The sequence below is a fragment of the Aulonocara sp. 'chitande type north' Nkhata Bay genome, linkage group LG7, assembly GCF_057382095.1.
Source record: "Aulonocara sp. 'chitande type north' Nkhata Bay isolate Kocher_YH1m ecotype deep benthic linkage group LG7, A_spYH_male_GT1.1, whole genome shotgun sequence".
NCBI lineage: Eukaryota > Metazoa > Chordata > Actinopteri > Cichliformes > Cichlidae > Aulonocara > Aulonocara sp. 'chitande type north' Nkhata Bay.
Window position 1 is genome coordinate 70026317 of NC_141350.1, and position 25719 is coordinate 70052035.

Genomic DNA, 25719 nt, shown 5'->3' on the forward strand with positions numbered 1-25719 from the left:
CCTTTTGTGAAGGGAAAAAAGATTCTGGTTTGACCAACCAGTGATCAGACAATAAATTTAGTTGTTGATACAGTAAATTGTGAGATGTTTTCTGCTTGATTGGTGCAGCACAATTAATTTACTGTATGAAGGAAATTCTCTTTTGTGATAATATTTTTTGTTACTAGATCAGGGAAAGATGACTGGATTATAAAACAAGTGAATAAGATGTAGCAGAGGGTTGAGTTTCCTGTTTCTGATGTGTGGGTGAAACTTGCACCCAGATACACATCACTGAATACATAAAACAAACTTGTTTTGTGAAATACATGATGACATGTTACACGTTTACTTTTGGAGGGGGAGAAAAGGAGAAAAGCTAAATGAAATGATTGGGTCTGTGAAAGTGACAAATGAGTGACCTGGGGAAGAAATTCACATTCCAGTGATAAAACATTGATATGAAGTGTTTAGGAAGCGTTTAATGGTGAACATTAGTGTTGTGTGAACTGTGCAGCTGCTAATAAAAAAGAGGGAGATTTCTCTGTGTATTTAGCAGGTGGATCTATGTTTGTTGGCCCCAGACTTTCCAGGATTGTGTGATATTCTGGAGCACTTGTGGGCAACCAGTAAATATGATGTGGGGAAAATGAACAAAGGCAGTGACTCTTAAGTCTGATTTTAGACCATGTAAGCATCAGTTATAAATTAAAGTAAAGCCAGGAGCAGTGACTGCATGGCAGGTTCTAATCCCTACAGCATGTTGTTTCACCTGAAGGCAAAATGTTTCCTGTGATTTTTCTGGCAGATTTTGGGGTTTTGTTTTAGTACCAGACTGATTCTGCCAGTTAGGTTTGGGTTGTTTTCTTTTTCTTTTTGCACGTACAAACTGGGCCCAATATGGGTTTTATTTTTGTAACAGTGCACTTAGGAAAAAACCTGCCAGGTATCACCCCTCTGGGTGTGATATTTTGTGTGTTGATGATTTAATAATCAGCTCTCTTTAAGCAGGCAGCAAGATTGGAAGTAAAAGTGCTATAAAATACTTTACTGAGAGCAAATACAAAGTGAGATTCTCCAGATTACAATGGCTTAGGAGAAATACACCTACCTAGGACCATATTAGATGGCAAGTCCTGTGTTTAAAAGGATTGTAGCGATTCAATTCATTTCAAAAGCAAAAAGAATTGTTTTTATTTTTGGAATGACGTAATATTGCTGCCAATGGATACTTAAATTCGTGCGCAGTTTTCCACTATCAGCAATGATTTGTACGAATGTATATGACTGGATGAATGCATGTGATTGAGATGAATGCATATGACTGGACTGTGGCTGGACTGATGATGTCACTTAGTCACTTCTAATGCCTAATCCACCCCAAACAGTGAAAAAAGGGTGGATGTATGTGGGGTTTTTTTTTGTTTTCTTGTTTTTGCAGGAGCAGGAGGATGGCAGAGACCAGAGGAGGGGGAGACCTGTGGGTTCACATTAATATGTGTGGAACCTGCAGACTTAATCCTTTACATAGCACTTTTCTGTGTTACTGATTTTTGTGTGAAGGAAACTGTGGTTTTACTGGCTGCTTGTTGGTTATGGTACCACATTGTAGTGTTGGGAAATGTTAAATGTTACAGTGGGAAAATGTATATTCAGTGTGAAACACATACTGTGTTAAGATCAGTATCACTCCTTTCGCAGAAAAGGAGGGTTGACCACATGATTTACAGCAGCACCTCTGGAATCTGTTAATCTAGGCCCGACCTGCGAGGACACACCACCGGCTAATGTTTTTTTTCCTCTCTAAGGGTTTTGGCATCACACAGGCAGACATAAGTGAAATGAAGCAGGTTTTGCAGTTATTACAGAACATCTTAGTGTGGGGCTCATTATCATATCTTTATTCATTTTAAGGTGTTGAGCCCACAGTGTTTAAAACAAGTGAGTGACATTACTTAAGAAAGGTCACTGGCTACAGTAGCTTTGAATAAACACATTTGGCAAATTATGGCAACAGTAGTGTTTTTAATGATTTGGGGAAATAAACTGCGCAAGGCACACTTGTGTCTGTGGTGTGGGATGCCTTATTACTCTTATAACCTACAGTTGTTTGCAAGTGTGAAGTTTGTATTTACTTACTGATTTTGGTTTCTGGGTAATCGTGGTGTGGATGCAGGCTCCAGGCAGAGCCAAGAATTAGACCTACTTAACATGACATTAATACAAATTTTATTCTCTAACACAGGGTTTAAAGGGCTGGAGCAAAATTACTCAGGAGGAGAAGCCCTGATGTTGTCTGAGAAATGATCTAACTACCCTTTTGTGTTGTTATTCTCCTAGTTCTGATGAGTTGACTCATGGGAGAGACCATGTGTCAAAAGGAGGGAATCCAGGTTTAACATGAAACAATGTTCTCTATGTTTTCTGAGTTTTTTCATGATAATTTTTCCATGGCTTTTTGTGGGATTAACAGTTCATTTATAGGTATGAAACCTCTACATGGGGCACAGACATGTTCAGATAAGGGTAGGGCTGTGCGATATGACCAAAATCTCATATCCTGATATAAGACATCTATCGTCCCAATAACGATATAAATCACAATAATTTAATATTTTCTGTATATTCTATGAATCTCGGGCAGCTTGACTTGCGTGAAGTGTTTCCAGGTGGGCGTCATGTACCTGGAGTCGAGTGTTTTAACCGATGCATGAAACGATACATTTTTAGACACAAGTTGTAATTGCCGCCGTTTTCTTTGTGAGTATTTATTACCCATCGTGCTGCGGGGAAAAGCCTGTTGTAACGTTGAGTCTTTTAGCACCTGACGGCTCTTTTTGGCTTCTCATCCGTAAATACTCTGCATACTCTTTCACGTGATTGAGTTTATTTTGAAAAGTCTCAACAGGATCTTGAACTTTATTGTGAAAGGTTAATGTGGAAACTAAACCAGGGGACACGCAATGGTTTTGCCGTTGTTGTTGCTAATGACAACGCATAAAAGCAGGCGCTTGTCCGTCCGTAGTGTAGTTATATTAAATATAAGAGAAAGAGAAAACTTTAAGAAATTAATATAGCCACTACAGCCACCATGAAAACGATGAAAAAATATTGAAGTAAACAGTTTATTTTGTGACACCACGAAACAAACAATAGCGTAAAATGAAACGATAGACGTTTTTATATCGTCATTCGATATATATTGTTATATCGAACAGCCCTAGATAAGGGTTGAACTTCATTGAACTAAAAGGAAAATGTGGTTTGATGATGGTTGACATGTTTTCCAAATGGTTAGAAATTTTTCCTCCTAGTAAGGAGATACAGGTGCAGTAGCCAGAGTATTGCTGGAAGAAATCATCCCAAGGGTGGAATCTCCAGACTGAGATTGAGACTGGGTGCTGATCAGAAGTCTTCAGAGACCCAGCGAGAAGCAGGGATCATTCATAGCACAGCTGACAGCCCAGGCAGTGGTTGAGATCAAAGGTCGTGCGGTTTGGGGCCCTACTAGTCATCATGAGAAGATTCCAGAACGACAGAAATAACCATAAAGGTTAAAGATCTCTGCATTAGACACTGAGGAAGACAACAGGGTGTCAGATGATCTCTGCCCTTTTAACCTACAGCTGCATTGGAACGAGAGAGTGAAGGGTGAAAAGAGCACCCTCCTCCAACAAGGGTGTGCCAAGCTCCAACTCAGCGACTGCAGAGCAGACCCTGTACCACCCAAGAGCGATCAGCGAATGAATGCAGATGACAACTGATTAAAGAATCAGGCTGTCATGCCTGAAGTAGTTGTAGTTGTGTTTTTGAGTTAAGGTGGTCGTTGGTGTATAGTAATCTTACTAGTAAGGATATGATTTAATCACATATTTAATCATATCACATCAGAAATCTGCCACAACACTATTCAGATGTGAAATTATAACAATAGTCATGTGACATTCATGGATAGATGCCCTGTTTTTTTATTCTCACCTGGAGTTTCCAGGTAGAATCACAGTTTTACTTCCTGTTGGATTGCTGCTGCAGCCACCATCGCCTGGTGACACTTTGCCGATACTGACTATAGCCATCCAATCAGATGCAGACTAGAGAAAATAATAAATTGACATGAGTTATAGAAAGACAATTCCGCCAATTTTATTAAACATGTACATTTAAATGAAGTTTACCATTCAAAATCGCCTCACCTCCGGTTCATAGGAAATCGCCAGCTGGTAATCAGTCGAAGAATGGAGGTTGTCCACAGTAAATCTAAGCCCCACCCCCTCAAACACTCTGACCAATCCTAGGCCAGTCCAGGTTACTGGCTGGTGAGATGCACTTTGACGGGGAATGATTTGCAGGGTGTAACCAGGGACCAGAGGTATGCTGGTTTGCTGCTGGATGGAAATAAACAACAGATGCACTGAGGAAAGAGGACGATCTGATTAGCTGAAACATATGAGTTGAGCTGTTTCCAAATTCAGGGGCTGCATCCTTTGGAGACCACATTTGTGGGATGACTATATCACAGCACACCAAAGGCTGCTCCAAATGCGGCCCACTAATGCGTCTTCCTTTTCCCCGGATTTGAAGAGAGTCCGGTGTATCCTTTGTGTCCCAGAGAAGCCCAGACCTCTCTCCCCAGCTATCTCTTCCAGCTTATCCGGGGGAACAGCAAGGCATTCCCAAGTCAGCCAAGAGATACAATTTCTCCAGCGTGTCCTGGGTCTGCCCCTGAGCTTCCTCCTGATGGAACATCACCCAGGAGGCGCCCAGGAGGCATTCTTGTCAGATGCTTGAACCATCTAGACTGGCTCCTGTCGATGTGGAAGAGCAGCATCCCTACTCTGAGCCCCTGCCAGATGGCTGAACCTCTCTAAGGGAGAGGCCAGCCACCCTTCGGAAGATGCCCACTTGTTCATCACTTGTGAACAAGACCACAGGATAGTTAAACTCCTCCACTTGGGGTAGTAACTCATCCCTGACCTGGAGTGGGCACCCCAACCCTTCCGGCTGAGGACCATGGCCTCAGACTTGGAGGTGCTGATTTTCATTACCACCACTTCACACTCAGCTGTGAATCATTCCAGTGTGAGCTGGAGACGATCACCTGATGAAGCCAATAGAACCACCACATCCGCGAAAAGCAGAGATGAGATTTTTAGACCATCAGGTGAAAGCCTTCTGCCCCTTGGCTAAACCCAGAAACTTTGTCCATAAAAATTTTGAACAGAATCTGTGATAAAGGGCAGCCCTAGCGGAGTCCATCACCCACTGGGAATGAGTCCCACTAATTACCGTCTATGCAAACCAAGCTCTTCCAATGGTTGTATAAGGATTGAATGGCCTGTAGTAATGGGCCAAACACCCCATACTCCTGAAGAACACCCCACGGGAAACTCAAAGGGACACGGTCGAATGCCCACAGCCAAAACACTGGCTGGGCAAACTCCCATGCACCCTCATGTATCCTTGAGAGGATAAAGAGCTGGTCCAGTTTTCCACGACTAGGACGAAAACCGCATTGTTCCTCCTTTATCTGGTTTTTATCATGTTATCATAGCATGGCTCAAGCACGTTCATCATAGTTTAACCCCCTTGTTTTGCACAACGGAATATGGCCTGCCGTCTGCAGCTAAACACCCCAATAGCTTTTGTAATAGCTTTAGCCCGATCGGACTGGGCAGCAAAGGGCTGCTTAAATACAGAAAACTCTTCTGCTCTTCCACCTGGACCGCTAGCGCTGGCCATAACTATCGCTTGACAGACGCACCATACACATAACTTTTTTCCTTCTTTTTCGAATCTTCGGATTACGTGGGTGTCAAACCGTGGAGTGGGATCGGTTCGGATTACGGATCAACCGTGATCCGTTGCACCACTAGTACATATCAGCTGCCTCCGAAGTCCCACAGGCGAACCAAGGACTCCTTCAATAGGACTCCTTCTTCAGCCGGGTGGCTCCCTTCACCTCTGGTGTCTAAGGATGGGTATCGAAACCCGGTTCTTGTTGAGAACCAGTTCCCACTGTTTCAATTCCTTGGAATTGTTTGGCATTTTTGCAAATGATTCCCTTATCGATTCCAGTCGCCCCGAATGACGTCACCACGTTGCAGAGTGTCATTTACCTGGCGGGTAACATGGCGCCTAAGCGGCTCAAACACTCAAAAGTTTGGTTATACTTTAGGAGAACGGATGACAACAGGGCAACTTGCAATACTTGTAAAGTAGATACTTCATTTAAGGGAGTAAACACTACGAATATGCAAAAGCATTTGCTCACAAAACACGCAATAACCTCAAATGAATGTCGTGTTTTTAATTCTGCTCCGGACTCGTGAATCTCAACCCAGCAGCAGAGGTAACGTTTGCACGTCCTCTCCCGTTAATGCGGCAGGTAAATAATCAACTAACAGTGCATATTATGTTAGCACGATGTGCCTTATTACAAAACCTGCCATTACTGTGCATTTAGGTGACCAAGATGAGAGAGACAGAGTCTGGCTCAGATGCTGGCAGTTCTTGCTGCAGTCTACCGGTAGCGTCTCCTTTCAGGCCAGGATAGACAAATGTCACAGAGCAGTGACTCAGTTTGTGGTCAAAGGCTTGCAGCTGTTTGCCACAGCAGATGATTTTCAGTAAGTGTATGTGTTTAATTGTAGGCAGGGACATTACTGGATATTCTTGTGTAATTGCTACAGAATAATTTGTGTTATGCTTTGTTATTGCTACAGAAGAATATTTATTTTATTATTTTACAATTACATTTTTTTTCCTGGGGACCCTGTGACACCCATTGAAGAGCCATAGGCTGTGGATCTCTTAAGATCTCACTTTTGGGTTTGTAAGGCCATGTTACTCTTACTTAGAGAAGATATAAAACAAAGTTCTAAGCTAATCAACCTTAGTGTTCTCCTTTTTAAAAAATAAGAATCAATAAGAGAATCGATAAAGAATCGAATCGTTAAACAGACTCGAAAATGGAATCGGAAACATGAAAATCTTATCAATACCCATCCCTACTGGTGTCCACCATTTGGTTTAGGTGTTACCACCATGACAGGCACCAACCGCAGCGCAGTGCAGCAGCTTTGGCGGTGGAGGTGCTGAACATGGTCCATTTGGACTCAGTGCCCCCAGATTCTCTTGGAAAACTGTTGAAGCTCTGCCAGAGGTGTGTGTTTAAGATCTTGCGGACTGGGGGCCTCTGCCAGGCATTCCCAGCACACCCTCACTATACCTTTAGCTGCGCCATGTCTGTCCAATGTCCTCCCCAGCCACCTGATCTGATGGTGATCAGTTAACAGCTCAGCCCCTCTCTTTACCCGAGGGTCCAGAACATATGGCCGCAGGTCTGGTGATACGATTACAAAATCGATCATCGACCTATGGCCTGTATTTATATAGCGCTTTACTAGTCCCTAAGGACCCCAAAGCGCTTTACATATCCAGTCATCCACCCATTCACACACTGGTGATGGCAAGCTACATTGTAGCCACAGCCACCCTGGGGCGCACTGACAGAGGCGAGGCTGCCGGACACTGGCGCCACCGGGCTCTCTGACCACCACCAGTAGGCAACGGGTCAAGTGTCTTGCCCAAGGACACAACGACCGAGACTGTCCAAGCCGGGGCTCGAACCGGCAACCTTCCGATTACAAGGCGAACGCCCAACTCTTGAGCCACGATCAGCCTAGAACTTTCTGCACTTTGTGCACTTATGGACGATCTTATGTTTTAACATGGTGTTTGAATCCAGGATTCATTGTGAGTCTAAGGTACAAGCAATTTTTTGGAAAAAAAAAACATGGCAAACAGTTGTAGCAAAGCAGTCCAGAAATAAAAAAGTGAGTACTGGGTTTTTATCTCACCCAAATATCCAGTGGAACAAATGTTAGCATACCAAAGAATCTTAGAACATCAAACTTAGCTAACCTTCATCTAAGTTACATGACGTTAGTGATATTGCTACTTAATCGGGTCATGCAAACTTTGGTTAGTTATAACCTGAACCTTTGTTATAAAGCCCAACATTTATGCCGATCTTATGGACTGGACTGGTTCCTATATAGCGCTTTTCTATTCTTCTGAGCACTCAAAGCGCTTTACACAACTTGTGCATTCACATATTTTCTTAGTGCTTTCTAATTAACATTCACACTCCAATGGATGCATCGGAGAGCAATTTAGGGTTAGTATCTTGCCCAAGATATTTGGCATGCGGACTAGGGGAAGCCAGGAATCAAACCACCAACCTTCCGATTAGTAGATGACCTGCTCTACCGCCTGAGCTTATGTCCTGTTTCTTAGGTTTTTTTTCTCTCTGATTAAAATGAAAGTACGTCCCATGATTCTAATAAGAAAATTGTGCTTTCATCCTGCAAGTTACCAAATGCTTGATGAGACCTATTATATTTGTACTGTCAAAATGAAATGAGACTAGTCTCATGCTCTACTCTAGCAAACTAGCTAAACTTAGATTCATTGTTGGTTAAGGGGACTCAGTACCCAGATTCACATGTAGATGAAAAAACAACATACAGATTTTCTGTATTTCTGTTGAACATGCTGACCACCACAGCAGTAGCTGCGACTGTCATGGTTGCCAGGCAACAGGAACCCCATGTTGTAGGCTAGACCGTCCAAGTTCACAGCCTTGCACTTCTGGCCTTCGCTGCCTTTGAAGAATGCAGCCCCTGAATTTGGACACAACCTATAGTCTCCAAATAATCAAAGCATTAAAGTGTAACAGAAAATGGATCTCACCAATCTCTTTCTCATTTTCTGTTGCTGGGCAAGTTGGCGAGCCCGCCGAACTAAAATAACTCGTCCATTTTGGAACTTGGTGTCAAAACCTTGCTCTTTGAAGTACTGCTCACACTGAGGTAACACTCGTGGGTTCAGCTGAAAACACACACGCAGATACTGTTTATATAGTGCAAGTGGACAGCATTCACAGTGCTTCACTTGTTCCACATTTTGTCATATTAGTATGGGCAGAAATCTGTGCCATCAGAAACTGAATTTGAATGAGTTCAATTTGAATTTGAATTGCTCAGATTGAATCTGAATTGTAACTTGAATAAATGCTTTTGAAAACTGAATTTGAATTAGTCTAATTTGAAATTGAATTTATGGTTTGAAAATGAATTGATTTGCTTTGAAACTGCATTTTATCCTTTAAAAATTCAGCTCTCGAATAATTTCAGTTTCACTTCTCACCATTCAGTTTCAGTTCTACAATTCAATTTCAGTTCCAAAATTCAGTTTTTTGGAACTTACATCCGGTTCCAGTTCAAGCGCAGATCAATAGAACTACATTTTACTAGCGGACCGAAAGTATTACTGACGGGAATCTACAGCGTCTTGAGCTGAATTAAGACTTCAGAAGTCATTCGTCATGTCGAATGACCAGCGGATAAACTCTCAGGTTGGTAATAAATGTATTACATGTATAAGAACAAGCGTCATGTTAACAAATGATAGCCGTAAGGTAACTTTTATGCTTATTGTAGCTGCTAGCTAAAAACGCTAATTTATCGTAGTTTGCCCTGGATTCAGCTTTGAAAAACAAATATGATCGACTGTTTCTAGTAGAATTCCAAAGTTGTCATCTTGGACCCTCTCAGAGTACCCCCTCTGTATGCTTGCAGAGACCCCTACAGTAGGGAAACATGCAAAACAGTGTCCAAACCTTTGTATTTTAGCTTTATTTATGTCTTACACGGCATCCCAACTCTTTAGCTAACTTAATAACTTTAGCTAACGTGAATAGTTAGTCTAATTCATTAGTGCAGCATTACTGGATCATCTCTGTTTGAAGTGATATAATATGATATACAACTATCACTGTGTTTAACTACCATAATAATTCTTAGGGTACTGAGTGCATGCTTAATTAGATTTTTTTTTAAAGCATACTGCTCCATTACTATGTTTGACAGGCTGAAGTTGTCGGGTCACCTCCTAAATCGACCATCTTTTACAGGTGTTTTGTGCCAGAAATGGAGTGTCCACTGAAGACTGAAGATACTGAATCTCTATGCCTTGCCATTGATCCCTCTTGTGCCTTCATCTAGACAAGAGACAAACTTCACCACTCTCATATGCTCTGTACCTACATCACCTTCCCTGACAGTCGTAGCTTGGCTCATCTGAGGGTGAAATTATAAGAATGTGTTATTTTGCAAAGTGCTCTCTAGGGTTCCTAAATAAAATATGGCATTGAGGTCATTTCTTTTGAATTAATCCCTCCTTCTGAAATATAAGAACCTCTCCTGGTTTTAATGGCACTTTGGATTTCCTTACTTTTTGTTCCACTCCCAACCCCAAATAGATGCTGACAAGCTGCCACAGTAACATGGAAGAGGGAAAGACGTTGGAAAGGACTACTACAAATAAACCTAATGCCTAACAATGAAAAGTGTAAAATAATAATATTAATAAAGATAAAAGATAAAGTAACAAGTTTTTAGTTTCTTGTTTATTCCAAATGATCATCCAGATGTCTGTGACATGTGATGACAAACACCATAATGGAAGGCCTTAGTCATCACATGCTTAAACTCATATTTTTGCATATGCTGAACAGGCAGTCAGACATGCTGTAACTGTGGGGTAGAAAACAGCATGAACACCATACAGCAGGGGTCTCAAACTCCAGTCCTCGAGGGCATGGAAAAGTTGCATGACACTGGCCCTTGGGGACTGAAGTTTGAGACCCCTGTCATATGGAATATGACAGGTGTGGTTGAACTGCATGAAGACTCTGAAGCTTCTCTTCTCTTCTGGCAGGACAGGAATGTGGCCTTGTCCTGTGAGCCACTATAAGGATGTACTTAGAGTAGAACTGGACTGTCACCGGCCTCAGGCTCTTCACCCTTTTCAAAGACAAAGCAGTCATTTAGATAAAATATTAGATATTGTTTACCTGTAAATGCACAAAGTAAATTTAGAAATGTTATTATTGTCAAGAGTGAACAAGCACTGATAGTGTAATCTACAACTGTGGCCAAACGTTTAGAGAATGAGAAGTGGTGTTTGCTTATTTACAAAGTTTGCTTGTTTCAGTGATAGTTGTATATCATATTATATCACTTCAAACAGAGGTGATCCAGTAATGCTGCACTAATGAATTAGACTAACTATTCACGTTAGCTAAAGTTATTAAGTTAGCTAAAGAGTTGGGATGCCGTGTAAGACATAAATAAAGCTAAAATACAAAGGTTTGGACACTGTTTTGCATGCTTCTCTACTGTAGGGGTCTCTGCAAGCATACAGAGGGGGTACTCTGAGAGGGTCCAAGATGACAACTTTGGAATTCTACTAGAAACAGTCGATCATATTTGTTTTTCAAAGCTGAATCCAGGGCAAACTACGCTAAAATTACCGTTTTTAGCTAGCAGCTACAATAAGCATAAAAGTTACCTTACGGCTATCATTTGTTAACATGACGCTTGTTCTTATACATGTAATACATTTATTACCAACCTGAGAGTTTATCCGCTGGTCATTCGACATGACGAATGACTTCTGAAGTCTTAATTCAGCTCAAGACGCTGTAGATTCCCGTCAGTAACACTTTCGGTCCGCCAGTAAAACGTAGTTCTATTAATCGGCGCTTGAACCGGAACCGGATGTAAGTTCCAAAAAACTGAATTTTGGAACTGAAATTGAATTGTAGAACTGAAACTGAATGGTGAGAAGTGAATCTGAAATTATTCGAGAGCTGAATTTTTAAAGGATAAAATGCAGTTTCAAAGCAAATCAATTTCAAATTAGACTAATTCAAATTCAGTTTTCAAAAGCATTTATTCAAGTTACAATTCAGATTCAATCTGAGCAATTCAAATTCAAATTGAACTCATTCAAATTCAGTTTCTGATGGCACAGATTTCTGCCCATATATTAGAGCCTTATTCCAAAATGGATTAAAATCATTTTTCACCTCAAATTTTTACACAGAATACCCTATAATGACAAAGTAAAATGAGTTTCCCTTAAAGTCTTGCAAATTTATTAAAAATTAAAATACAAACAAATAACATGTAGCTATAAGGAGGAATTGTTTGTAGACCTTTGAGCCTGGACTGTATTGAGGCACGGATCTGGAACAGAAACATTTCTAAAGATCCCAAATGAGCACAGCGGCCTGCATTATTCATAAATAGACGTTTAGAACCACTATTACTCTTCCTAAACCTGGCTGCTCAGCAAACGGTTAGGGAGCTGAAGGAATGGGCTAGAAGTCCTTACTTATAGAGGTCACCAAGAACCTAATGCTCAATCTAACAGAGCTCCATGGTTGCTTTGTGGAGAGACGAGAACCTTCCAGAAAGACAGCCATTTTTGCAGCACTCCACCAATCAGACCTGTATGGTAGCGTGGCCAGATGGAAGAGATTCCTCAGTAAAAGGATCAAGAGTTTGCTAAACAGCATACCAAGGACTCTCAGACCATGAGTAACAAAATTCTTTGGTCTGAGGAAATGAAGATTGAGCTTTTTGGCCTGACTGCCAAGCATCGCGTCTAGAAGAAACCAGCCACGGCGCATTATATGCTCAACACCATTGCTACAGGGAATCATGGTGATATAGAATCATGCTATGGGGATGACTTTCAGAAGGAGGAACTGGGAGACTAGTAATTGTTGAAGGAAAGATAAATGCTGCAATGTATAGTGATATCCTTGAAATCCTAACCTGCTCCAGAACACTCTGGACCTCAGACTGGGACAAAGGTTTATCTTCCAACAGTGCAACAACTCTAAGCACACAGCTAAGATAAGAAAGGTGCTGTCCAGACAGAGCTCAGACTTGCTTTTAGTTCTGGTTCATTTCCTTTTTTCTTGTTTTAGGTTCCATTGCACACTTTAGTGTCTATTTCCGTGTTTCTGATTGAGTTCATTTCTATGAAGAGTTTTCCCAGCAATAAATCTGTGCTCTGAGTTTAACTTTCCATTTCTGAGTCCTGCATTTGGGTCCCTTATCCTGCCTGCTCCACAGCACTGTCTTCTGAATCCAACCTGGAAGTTGGTTCCACAGAAGAGGGGCTTGAAAACTGAAGGCTCTGTGTAAGAGCCAAAGTCAATGTTTATGTTTTTCCTTTTTGTTTTGGTGGCACAGGTGTATAGCTTTACCTGCGTCTCAGGTGATGGTATGTGGGTGTGGTCACAGTCTATTTACCTGATGTCGGTGTTCGCAGCAGGTGTGTTGGGTGAGTGGTTTGTGGGCAAACTTTTCTGTTGACCGTCATTTTTTGGCACACCAGTTAATCCATGCGCTAGTTGGAAATTGATTGAAAGCGCAAATGTTTGTTCTTGTTTTGTTCTTAAAATAAATGCGCAAAGTACTAGTATGACTCACTATGGATTATTGGAGGCGCGTCACAGGGACACAACCAACTCAGCCGGCTGCAGCTTTATTTACGGATGAAAGTCGCAACACTCTGCCTCTCATTCCACTTTTAAATAGTCTAGGAAAGAAGAATGGGACAAACTGCAGAAAAACAGGTGTGCCAAGCTTGTAGCATTGTACTCAACAGGACTTGAAGGTGCCATTGCAGCCAAACATGCTTAAACAAAGAATTGAGGAAAGGTTATGAATATTTATGTACATGATATAATTTTTTTTAATTTTTAATAAATTTGCAATAATTTCGAGTAAACCTTTTTTACTTTGCTACTATGGGGTATTGTGCGTAGAATTATGAGTTGAAAAAAATGAATGCAATGAATTTTAGACTGAGGCTGTATCATTACACAATGTAGAACGAACAAAATGCTGTGAATACTTTGCTGAATGCACTGTAAAAAGACAATTTTACCTATAAACACATATTAATACTGAACTATAGCTGTGTAGGTTCTAAGTCATTCAGGTCATGGTAGCCTAAGGAGCTTGGAATGAAAGCAACTGGACTTCTTTAATTCAATTAAAATTCAGACCGCGGTCAAGTGAGCCATCATTTCTGTGCTTCTACACCAGCCTTTACGGCAGCGCTTTTTATCCTTCATTCCCGATCACAAACATAGACTTGTGCACACATACACACGTGTGCACACATTGCATTGGGACAGTATGGTTGCATCATGCATTTCTTCACCAGGGCTGATGTGTTAGTTGTCCAGTATAGGTCCTCGGAAATGTGGTCACCTTTTATGGATAGGGGAGGGGGATGAGTTTTTTTTCTTGCAGAAGTCCATGACCATTTACTTGGTTTTCCTGGTGTTTATGGTTAGGTTATTGTAGTCACACCATTCTGTCAGACATTGGATCTCATCTCTGTAGGCGGTGTCGTCATCATCGGTGATGAGCCCCATCAGAGTGGAGTCATCTGCAAATTTGATGATGATGTTGCAGGGATGTGTGAGGGTGCAGTCACTGGTATAGATGGTGTATAGGAGTGGACACAACACACATCCTTGTGGTGAGCCAGTGCTGGGTGGATGATCTCTGGTTGCCCACCTTGACTCTTTGTGATTGGTCTGTGAGAACGTTTTTGAACCACGCACATGTAGCAAGGGGGAAGTCTAAGTTTACCAGCTTGACTATAAGAATGTCTGGGATGATGCTATTAAAGGCTGAGCTGAAATCAATGATGAGCATCCTTACTGAAGTCCCAGCATTCTCCAGGTTATGCAGAGCAGAGTGGAGGGCAGTGGAAATTGCTTTCTCAGTGGACCTGTTTGCCTTATAGCAGGGGTCGGCAACCTTTCAGATGATGAGTGCCATCTAAAATGTCCTCAGAAGTCAGTGTGCTGTATGATTGCATTAGCAATAAATTTAACAATGCTCTATATTGACAGTTACACACTATATAGAACAACTTAATAGAATTACACAGTATTTGTTCGCAGATGTTGGCAGCTATCAGCGAATAGTTATCAGCTATTTTGAAACAAAAAAAGATACAGAGTTCTTGTTATGGATAAAAAGTAACAGCAAATGAACTGTACAAAAGAAAATATAAATGCTATTTATGGTCTCCTCACAACAATGATAAGAGAAATAAACTGGGCCAATATGCCATGTTTGTTAATACAGGGATAAACATGTTAATGTGATCTCTGGTCTTCCAATCAGCGACACAGGTCTATGAGTGTCCACCATTCAGATGGCTACCTCACGACACTTTTTGTGTGAGAGAAAATCTGCTCACACAGATATGTAGAGCCAAATACTGTCAATAAGGCCTCTGCAATGTTCTGAATGTCATGGTCCAGGTGAGTACGGGGTTTTTCCACTCCGCTGGGCTCCACCTTCAGGCAGAGACTCCAATCAGCTTCCACACCTGGTTCCAATCAAGTCACCAGCATATAAGACCAGCATTCACAACAGACCTCTGCCAGATCTTCTGCTAACTCATGTTAGGGTTAGGCCGCCAAGCCCTTGTGAGAACCCTTAACTACTGCTTTTCTCCTCACCGTGTTTTCTTTGTCATAGGACCCACCTGGCAGTCGCGCTTCCCAACCTAGATTACTCACATCTCCGCCTGGACGCTGGTTCTGTCATCTGGTTGCTTCCTTTCCATCATCGGACTACACCTGCCTGCCTCCCTGCCAAGCCCCTCACTCCAAGCATATTCTGGATCCTCTCTGGACACCCCCTCCTCGCATGACACTTTAAACCTGCAACGCGTAAGCCCTAACCACCATAGTCTAATCCTTCAGCTGTGATTCACTAGACTGCCACTGACAACTTGTCTCCTCTCATTATAGTGACTGCGTACCTCCATCCAAGCCGCTGCCCCTTTTTCCCATTCCCCGGATCCATCCGTGAAATCTAGCACCTAGTCATAGCACTCCGAGTTTCATGTTCACAGTTTGGCCTCACAGTTCTCAGTTCATAGCTTCCACAGTTCATACCATTCATAGTTTCCTGCTTTTTAAGTTCACTAGGCACAGCAAATAAAGCACTGTGTTCACGCCCGTTTTTCTTCCCTCTGTGCCTGCATTTGAGTCCACACCCACAGCCTGGCCCGCTCGGCCGTAACACTGAAGATAGTAAAACTTGACTGGGAGTGATGTCCAGCAGGTGAAAAAGCTCCATGAACATGCACAGCTATGGATTTCCGCTGCGTTCGTAGTTCTGCAAACTTTGACCCTCACAGAGTCGAGCTCCTGAAGCATTCGAAGTGTTGGAATGTAGAAATTTCAACATCGCTTGAAAAAACTGCCAGCTAGCAACATCCCTCTCACTGGTAGGCGAAGTTATTTTTAGCCAATTACACGTTGAACCTGGTAGTTGGGGTTGTTAGCCAAGTTACCGTCATTAAGAAGCGACACAACTAATGTGTCTATGCTAGTTAATTTGCAATGTGTACCACTGGCCCGGCCATTTATTTTTTAATGCACCTTCTCAGATTAATTCACTGCATGTCGTGCCCAGGGCTGGACTGGGACAAATAAAAATCAGCCTGGGCATTTTGACTACAGACCAGCCCCCCAGGTATTGCAGGGAAAATCATAAAGCCTTTTAATGAAAATAAACACTGTTGTGACAGTGATGTACACCGTCTTGTTGGTATGATTTCTATACATTTTACATCAGATAAAAACTTAAAGCGAGGCATTTTTAATGAGAATAAGAAAGAAAAGTATGTGTCCCCTTTCCCTGTTAATGCCCTGCCTGGCCTCCTGGCAAAACTTTGCTAGACATGCCCCTGCACAGTTACCAGGTGTCAGGTGCTTAGAAAAGTATCCTGGTGTTATTTCTCTGTCAGAAACAGTTCATAACTTCAACTGAGCTATTTTTACACATTGGCCAGCACCTGGCCAATACACCACCTTTCATTGTTTATACCGTTACAAAAACTAAAACAAACAAAAAAACATTGGCCCATAAAAACAAAATTCACTATTGGCCCACCGGGCAAATGCCTGATATGCCCGATGGCCAGTCCAGCTATGGTTGTGCCATCAGTTAACCCTTAGCTTGCCAGCTGTGGCACGCGTGCCCAGGGTTGCCGACCCTGGTTGGGGTCCAAACTAGGTGTGATGCAGTCCTTTATGTGCTTTAAGACCAGCTTCTTGAAGAACTTTGCGACCACTGGAGCACTGATGGTGGTGGACTCGGAACTATTGTTGCTGATTTCAGGCAATGAGGGGCAGTGGCATGTGACAGGGAGAGGTCCAATAGTCTGGTGAAAACAGGAGCCAGCTGGTCGGCACAGGCTTTGAAGATACTCCCAGGTATTCCATCTCGGCCAGCAGCTTTTCTCTGGTACTGCTCTGCAAACCTAGTTTTCTTGAAGAGTAAATGTGTGAGGGCTGTGCTCAGAGAAGGCTGTGGCAGAGCGGTGTGCATGGTAGGTGTGTCTACAGTTCTCTCAAAGCAGCTAAAGAAGTGGTTAAGTTCCTCTGCTAATGAGATGTCCATGTTATCCGTATTTGTCCCATTGCCTTTGTAGTTGGTGATGTGTTTCAGGCCCTCCCATACCTTCTTGGAGTTGTTGTCTGAGAGGTGATCCGATAGTTTATTTGAATAGTCCGGTTTTGCTGCTCTGATGCCTTTTTTAAGGTCTGCTCTTTCTCTGATATACATATCGTGCTCCCCAGATTTGTATGCAGAGTTGTGTGCTTTTAACAATTCCTGAACTTTACTCGTCATCCAGGTTTCACAGTTGGGGCTGACCTGGACCTACTTTTCCGTGGTGACAGTGTCCATGCAGTGCATAACTCACCACTGCAGATGTGTGGGTCTATAGGTCGCCATGTTCGAAGACATGCCACTCTGTGAGGGCAAAAGAGTCCTGCAGCTGAGCCAGAGCTTCCTTAGAAAAGGTGTTAATGTTTCTGATGGTGGGCTTTGTCCTTTTCCTGAGTGGTGTGTATGCCGCGACAACGAGCAGGGAGAGGTGGTCGGGCATACTCAGGTGGGGGAGGGGAACAGATCTGTAGGCTTGCTTAATATTTGAGTAAACATGGCCCAAGGTGTTATTCCCTCTCATGTGGCATTTCACATGTTGTACAAATTTAGGCAGCACAGTTTTTAAGCATGCTTTGTTAAAGTCCCCTGCGATGATGTGTACTTCCTCTGGATATGTCCGTAGCTGTTCGGAGATCGTGTCGTTCAGGTAGGCAAGGGCTGTGCTAGCATTAGCGTCTGGTGGTATGTAGACTGCTGTTATTAGCACCGCAGGCAGTTCTCTGGGATGTTGTTGATCCACTGATAATCGCTGGTAACGGGGTTCTGGCTGTCATAACTGATGTTGTATAATTCCCAATGACTTAAGGTGAATTTGGCTACACAATAAGGGAAACAAAAGAAAAAGAAAAAGAAACAAAAAGAAAAAGAAGATCACCTAATTGGGGGCCCTTAAACAACTGCGACTATGTGCACCGCCATGTTGTACTAAAATCTACAAGATATTAAAAATTTATTTAAAATCATCTGCAATAGTTGACATAGAATTGTCAGTTGAATACTCCTTTTAGTTACCTTCTTTACATGTCTCGCAACTTTTCTCACAAAATGCTGCATCTATCTATCTATCTTAAAGAACTCCATTCACTTTCTTTCCAAGCTCTGTGTCAGGTGGCTTGTCATCTGTTACACACCCGAGAAGAAGATGATGGATCAGCAGAAGAAGAAGGCGATGGAGGAGGAATTGTAGAAGACCTTCCTCCTAGCAGTGGGAAAGTGAGTTCAGCCTCATAGAGGAAATAATTCAGTGCAGGCAAGAAGTACCCAGGTGCAGGGTCAGAGCATCGCCGACCAATCATGTTGGGTAAACAGCGACACTGTCCATCCTCTGGAGAACACCTGACGGGACAGGAAATCCCCCCAAAAGACAGGAAGTGACACACTGGAGGCTCTATGGTGTCAGTTATTAAGAGTCTAATTACTGCTTTTATGATGAATTTCCAGCTCACAACAGCGTGCCATACCTATAAGGTAATAAACTGTTTTTTCTGATTATTTTACTGGTATTCAGTTGGTGCTTCCTGTTAATTTTTCTTCTTTCTCAAACTAACCTGTGATTCAGATCAAACTGACTGTTGATCTTTATTCAATACTTTTTATAATGTTTCACACAAAATAAAGACAGAAAGAAAACATACGTGCTGCCGTGAGCTCCGCCAATATCACAGTTACAAGGTGAGCATCTGAACACAGAGTTTCCCAAACCCCAGAAATCTGGCTGAACACAAACACATTAAAAGACATTAAAATCAGACTTTTCTTTCACTCAGACTGGCTAAAATGTTGTGATATTTGCTTTAGAATCACTGTGTCCAGGCAATCATTTCAAACTAAGGACAAAATATAGTTTACTTAAACACTGTTTTATGCTTTAAAACTCATTCATCATTTATTTTGAAAATTCAGACAATGCTTGCAGAGTTTGAATGAGTTTTTATGTGCCTTCAAATCATACAGTTTTTGTTCTTCTTCTTCTTGCTGCTTCAGGAATGAGCACAGCATTATATTTATTAGATAGTTTTAATGTGATTCAGATATTTTGATTTTCCATTGTTATCACTACCTACATCCGTGTTACCACATCCGGGATGGAAAATGCTCTCACTACATGACAGTAACTGATGTTATTAGTACTTCAGTATCTTCTTAGATGAAATTTGAGATTTTATTACTTGTGTTGTGGAACTGATGAGGAAACTAAATACTGGGTTTAATATTGTATTCAAAAAAATTTGTGCAGTCTTTAACTGCCAGCGCTCTTAAGCCTGTTGATGCTGTGTATCACAGTTCTCTTTTTTATGACTAGGGGCAGTTTCAACAGCAACCACTCTATTTTCTATGACTGCCATCTCCAAGTCCCAGAAAATCCCATGGGGTCCACGAACTATAGAAATGTTTTCAGTGGGAGACACATTTCGTCATCATCATGTGACTTCTCAGTCTCAGCTGATTGCAGGTTTCCAACCTTATGAGCAGTTCATCTGCACAATGATTAAAACTAAAACCACTGAAGGAACAATGGGCTGTGAGCTCAGTTTTGTAAATGGCCTCCTTGACTCCATGCTCAAACCAGCATTCCTCCCTGTCCACGATACATCCTCACCATTGAAAGAGTGTCCACTGGCCTGTAGGTGTAAATAGACTGCAGCGTCCTGGCCTAACCAGGTAGTTCCTCTGTGTTGTGGCATCTGCTTAGCCAGAGGTTGTTTGGTTGTAAAAATCAGCACTTAACAGTGTACAGGGGTAGGCAACGCCAGGCCTCAAGTGACAATGTCCTTCAGGTTTTAGATCTCATCCTGGTCAACACACCTGAATCAAATGATTAGTTCATTACCAGGCCTCTGGAGAACTTCAAGACATGCTGAAGAAGTCATTTAGCCATTTAAATCAGCTGTGTTGGATCCATGGCACATCTAAAGCAGGCAGGACACAGGCACTTGAATCCTGGCATTACCTATCTGTGTACATTATATTCCTTAGGTTGGGATTATTATTTGTTTGAATTATTTCCCAGCTCTATTATCAATTAAATTTAATGAGGATGAAAGGAAGCTAAAGAGTAAATTACTTATTTTACAGATGTGGCCTACCAGACACCGATCACACAGCGGTCCACTTGCCATTGGGTCACATTCACAAGTTCCTGTTAGCTGATCACATGACCCAACACTCCCCAAAGGATGACACCTGCACGCTGAAACACACACACACACACAGTCAGCCTGAAAGTTTCTGTCATGCTCATACCTTCAGCTCGTTGAAATCATCATATACACACAAGCAGGAGCTCCTTTGTTGAGAATGACAACAGGACAAATAAAGTTGTTTGGTCACCCTGACAACCCGTGGGGTCATCCTGCCTCAGGCTGAAGAAGCCATGTTTGCAGCGATCACAACGTTGACCCTCCACATTTTCTTTGCATACGCACTGACCGCTCAGAGCGTCACACTGACCGCCGCCACGTGAACCAGCTGGATCGCAGTTACATGCTGAAACACATCACCATTACATGGTATGACATCATCATCCCAAAGCTGTTACGTCATTTCACTCAATGCAGATTTATTTCTAAAGGACCAGATCAAAACAACATTATAAATTAAAGACCATACAATAATCATCATCTTGTTATGAGACAGCTTCCCTGAGAAACAAGGGGCTGATCTGTGTTGGGTAATCACCCTCCTCCTGAGGCTACAGTCATATCAACATAAACAGTGCTCTCGTTATTGTGCCATCAACTACAGATAGACAGTCTGCTACTACTGTGATTGAAATTGGCAATTACACACATTCTGTTTGCGACAAAAGTTATGCATGATACCATAGCTGTGATAAACTGAAAAAAACACTACACCCAAATCTACTGCCATCTTGATCAGAAATGTAGTGCTATACTGGAGCCAGGAGTGGACTTATCGGTCCACTGGGACACCGGCCTAAGCGTCATTATGGGCTGTGGTGAGGAGCCCATTTGATGAGAAAACAGCTTATGGACCAAGTCAAATTCATGGACCAAGCACGACTCCATCAGCCACAAACTTGCTGAGATTTAATTACCAGAACAACTGTCTGTGAAGGTTCTCAGTCATCCAGGTCATTGTAGTCTAAGGATCTTGGAAAGAAAAGCGTCTGGACTTCTTTAAGTTGCTTGAAGATGTTTCACCTCTCATCTGAGAAGCTTCTTCAGTTCTAAGGTCAAATGGTTGAACTCTGGGATTCTCCACCTAGAATTGAAGAAGCTTCTCGGATGAGAGGTGAAATGTCTTCAAGCAACTTAACGAATATCTGAATACCTGTACCATAAACATATTTTACTATCAGCTTTCACTGAGTTAATGGAGACTGTTACTGCACCATGTTGGTAAAAGTCATAAAGCACTGGGTTTGACATTCAGACATTACTGTTAACATAGAAAATATCCCATAAAGAGCTGCATTCTGACAAACATCCAGCCGCACCACTTCAGCAATGAAAGAAAATAATAGAAACAGAAAAAGGTGAGACTCATTTCTACAGGAACAGTGAGAGCATGAATATTCAAAAAGTAAAATAACAATAAAAGCTTACGTATGCAGGCTTGTGGGTCATCCTTCGCTCTCTGCGGATCCTGATACAAAAAAGGTTGACACTGTTCACACTGAGGCCCCATCCTGTTGTTGCCGCAGTCATCACACACACCGCCGCTCACACCTCCAGTCGCTTCGTAACGAGCTGCATCAAAGTGACACGAGTCCGAGTGACTGTGGCAATTACATGCTAAGAAAGACAGAAAACAGCATTTTAAAGTATAAAAGTTATGGAAAAAAATAATCATGTCAACAAACAAGATACAGAGGTGTTTAAGATTATCAAACAAATTTAAGTATAAAACAAAGATAACAAAACGGAACACAAAACGCAGTTTCTAAATGAAGTGGTTTATTATTACGGGGGGGGGGGGCGCAATTCCAAACCATCATGGCCCTGTGTGATTAAGTGATTGCCCCCTGAACCTAATAACTGGTTGGACCACCCTTAGCAGCAACAACTGCAATCAAGCATTTGTATTAACTGGCAATGACACTTTTACAGCCGTGGAGGAACTTTGGCCCACTCATCCTTGCAGAATTGTTGTAATTCAGCCACACTGGAGGTTTTTGCAGTATGAACTGCCTTTTTAAGGTGATGCCACATCATCTCAATTGGATTAAGGTCAGGACTTTAACTAGGCCACTCCAAAGTGTTTTTTAAGCCATTCAGAGGTGGACTTGCTGCTGGGTTTTGATTATTGTCCTGCTACAGAAACCAAGTGCGCTTCAGCTTGAAGTCATGAACAGATGGCCTGCTATTCTCCTTCAGGATGTCTTGGTAGATGGCAAATTTCATGGTTACACTTACCACAGCAAGTTTTCCAGGTGCTGAGAAGGCAAAACAGCCCCAAACCATCACACTATCACCACCATATTTTAATGAAGCTATAATGTTGCTTTTCTAAAATGCTGTTAGTTTTATGCCAGATGTAATGGGGTGCACACCTTTCAAAAAGTTTAACTTTTGTCTTGTCAGTCCCCAGAGTATTTTCCCTAAAATTCTTGGGGATCATCAAGATGTTTTCTGGCCAAACTGATACAATCCTTTATTGTTCCTTTTGCCCAGCCACCTCTTTGCTGTAAGAACAGGAAGTGCTGTTTAACATTCACATTTTAACCTTGTAGACAATAATGGTCAGAGGTTTATAATTTTAAACTCCAAAAATTCTGCCAGAAAATGAGATTGGAGTGTAAAATTTTACTGAATTTTATTCCTCCTATTCCTATTTTTAATTTGTATTAATTTATGTTGATAAATAATGTCAAAGGTCTAGCTGGTTTATTTCTAATGGGAGAGAAAAGGCAGAAAGCTAATTTCACTCAGAGATGGAGACAGATAAGAAAGAAGGAGAGAAAGGAGAGAGGTTAGAATTAAAGGAAGGATCCTCATTTAAAGCTCACATGGAAGTAGGGCTGCCACGGTTAGTCGACTAGTCACGACTACGTCGACTATCAAAATCGTCAACGACTGATTTAATAGTTGACGCGTCGTTTGAAGCTTTGTAAGATCCCAAAAGACGCAGGAATAAGTAGCAGGATTTAAGAGTGTAATAACGGACTGAAACAGAAGATGGCAGCACTGCATGTACAAGGATGCCAGCTGCCGTTAAACCCCGAAGAAGAAAAAGTAGCTCTGACCCAGAATTCATAGCGCAGCCCAGCTCAGTTTCCAACAATGGCGGCAGCTAGTTAGTTTTAATGTTACTCTTATTATTCTTTCTGGGTCACAAAATAAACGTTTAACATATTTTCAGGCGAGAATGTAGCTGTGGAAACCTCAAATATCTGCTCAGTTTATCAAGACACCGCATATTTTCAAAAGCGCTCCGACGTTTTTGGAGACGTCTGTTACCCACTAGCTCGATAGCTAGCCGGGGGCGAGGCTCACTAGAGCCCGTGAGAACACCGGCAAATCATTTTCAAACCCACCGCCGTCTTTCGCTACTCAGGTTAAACACGATATATGAGTCACTTAGATAACTTAAAAATGTTGTTGTTTGGCTTTTTTTTTTTTGTGTTTTATTTGTTCCTGAGTAAATCGGTTTGTCTGAGATTAAAGTTATAGTTTTTGCACAGCTGAATAAACATCAAGCAGACAGCTGATTATCAGAAGTGTGAGATGCTCCAGAATTTACTCCGGTGTCCTGTTATATTTTAGACAGCAAGGAGTTTATTAAACTTCACCGAAACAATCTGCAAATTTCATTAAAATTTAATAAACTATCATCTTGTCTTTATTTTTAGTTAGCACAGACCTTAAACACTTACAGCTGTAAGCTAATGATAGTTATATAAGAGCAGATGCTGCTGGTGCAATAAGCTGTATGTTTTACGTCCAATGGGTGATGATCTGATTAGTCGACTAATCGCAAAAATAATCATTTGTGGCAGCCCTACATGGAAGTCCTCATGTCTCTGAATCTGTACGTGACACATGATGTTTGTTCATAAAGTTGCTGCTAAACAAACTGAGGCAGGCTGTGTTATTTAAAGGCTGCAGGTTAGTGCAGGATGAACAGGAGAGTTTACTGCACTGTGATGGGTTCAAAGTAAAGAACAGTGTGACTGCTGCACAGTGGCTGTGGGATCATGGTCACAGTTAGCTACCATCAATTGCAGCAGAGACTCACTGACTGAATTCATACCAACTCTATAGTGTAATATAAATACAGCATAAACAGGGTACTGTCAGGGTAGAGGATGGACTCAGCCAGGACAGGTCAGGAAACATCTGCTCACATCTGGTTGAATTCAGCTGTGTAAGAAAATGGACTGAAGCTCTCAGCAGAAATGGTTGTGATTGTTTTCCCCACACTGAGACATTACAGCTGATTTTATGTTCCCTACCTGCTGAATCCGCGCTGACCTCTTCCCTGCTTATTTCCTGTTTAAAGTCCCCCTCTACAATCGAGGCAACAGGAAACAGAGCTATTTTATTTTACTTCTTTTTCGCTGCTCATGTTCTACTTTTCTGATTCAAGGTGAACACATTTATTAGAATTAAAATGATTTGAATAAAAATTTAGACTGAAATAATGTATTATAATTTACTAATATTATTTTATTATAACATTAATAAAAAAAAATAGGTGGTAGAAAGTCTAAATCATGCTTAAATTGTGCAAGGTTGTTCTATGACCACACACAGAACCATTTATTGTTACTGAAAAGTGCTGATATTCAATTTTAAAATGGGACAAAAAACCATCAAATGCATCACCTGAGCTTCTAGTTTTGTGTCTTTCATCTATTTTAATTTAACCTTTGTCTGGATCTAAAATAGATCAGAACAAAATAAATAATTCAGTCATTAAAGTGGACATATACTTTTGACTTTTAACCAGACAGCAAAATTTCATTTCACATCAAAGGAATGTGTTTAAGAATGATTGAAAATCCCTAATAATCATATGCTATCCACAAATGTAAGCAATTCTACTTACTACTTACTCTAGTTGTAATTTGATATCATGTGAGGTATTCTGATATCTAAAATGAATCTGTAATACAGATGTAGCTTCTACAGAAGGAAGTTGACCTTCTGCTGCCTCAGCAAAAGTTCTTTGAAAGGGAAAACTGATTTCTTATTTTTTTATACGTTCAGGCTTTGCAAATATGCAAACATTTTGCAAACATCAGTTTGACAACTGAATCACAATGACATTTGTGTATTAGCCAAAAACCTAAAAATATTTTTGATAATGTTTCCAACAATCTCTTTTTTTTTAAATAAAACATTAAAAAGTGATACAT

The 25719-nt window shown here is 41.5% G+C and overlaps 1 protein-coding gene across 4 annotated transcripts in view; it reads right to left on the reverse strand.

The window, feature by feature from the left end:
- lamb4 (laminin, beta 4) overlaps positions 1-25719 on the reverse strand; it is a 71995-nt gene that overhangs the window by 38495 nt on the left and 7781 nt on the right. For 3 of the 4 annotated variants that reach the window (XM_086302307.1, XM_086302306.1, XM_086302304.1), the window contains exons 10-17: positions 21965-22153; positions 20727-20882; positions 20483-20586; positions 19031-19110; positions 18527-18731; positions 8734-8871; positions 4173-4364; positions 3958-4070 (exon numbers count right to left, since the gene is read on the reverse strand). In XM_086302307.1, coding sequence (XP_086158433.1) covers positions 3958-4070; positions 4173-4364; positions 8734-8871; positions 18527-18731; positions 19031-19110; positions 20483-20586; positions 20727-20882; positions 21965-22153 — 1177 coding nt within the window. The remainder of the gene's footprint in view (positions 1-3957; positions 4071-4172; positions 4365-8733; positions 8872-18526; positions 18732-19030; positions 19111-20482; positions 20587-20726; positions 20883-21964; positions 22154-25719) is intronic. The other variant, XM_086302305.1, reaches the window with a different exon arrangement.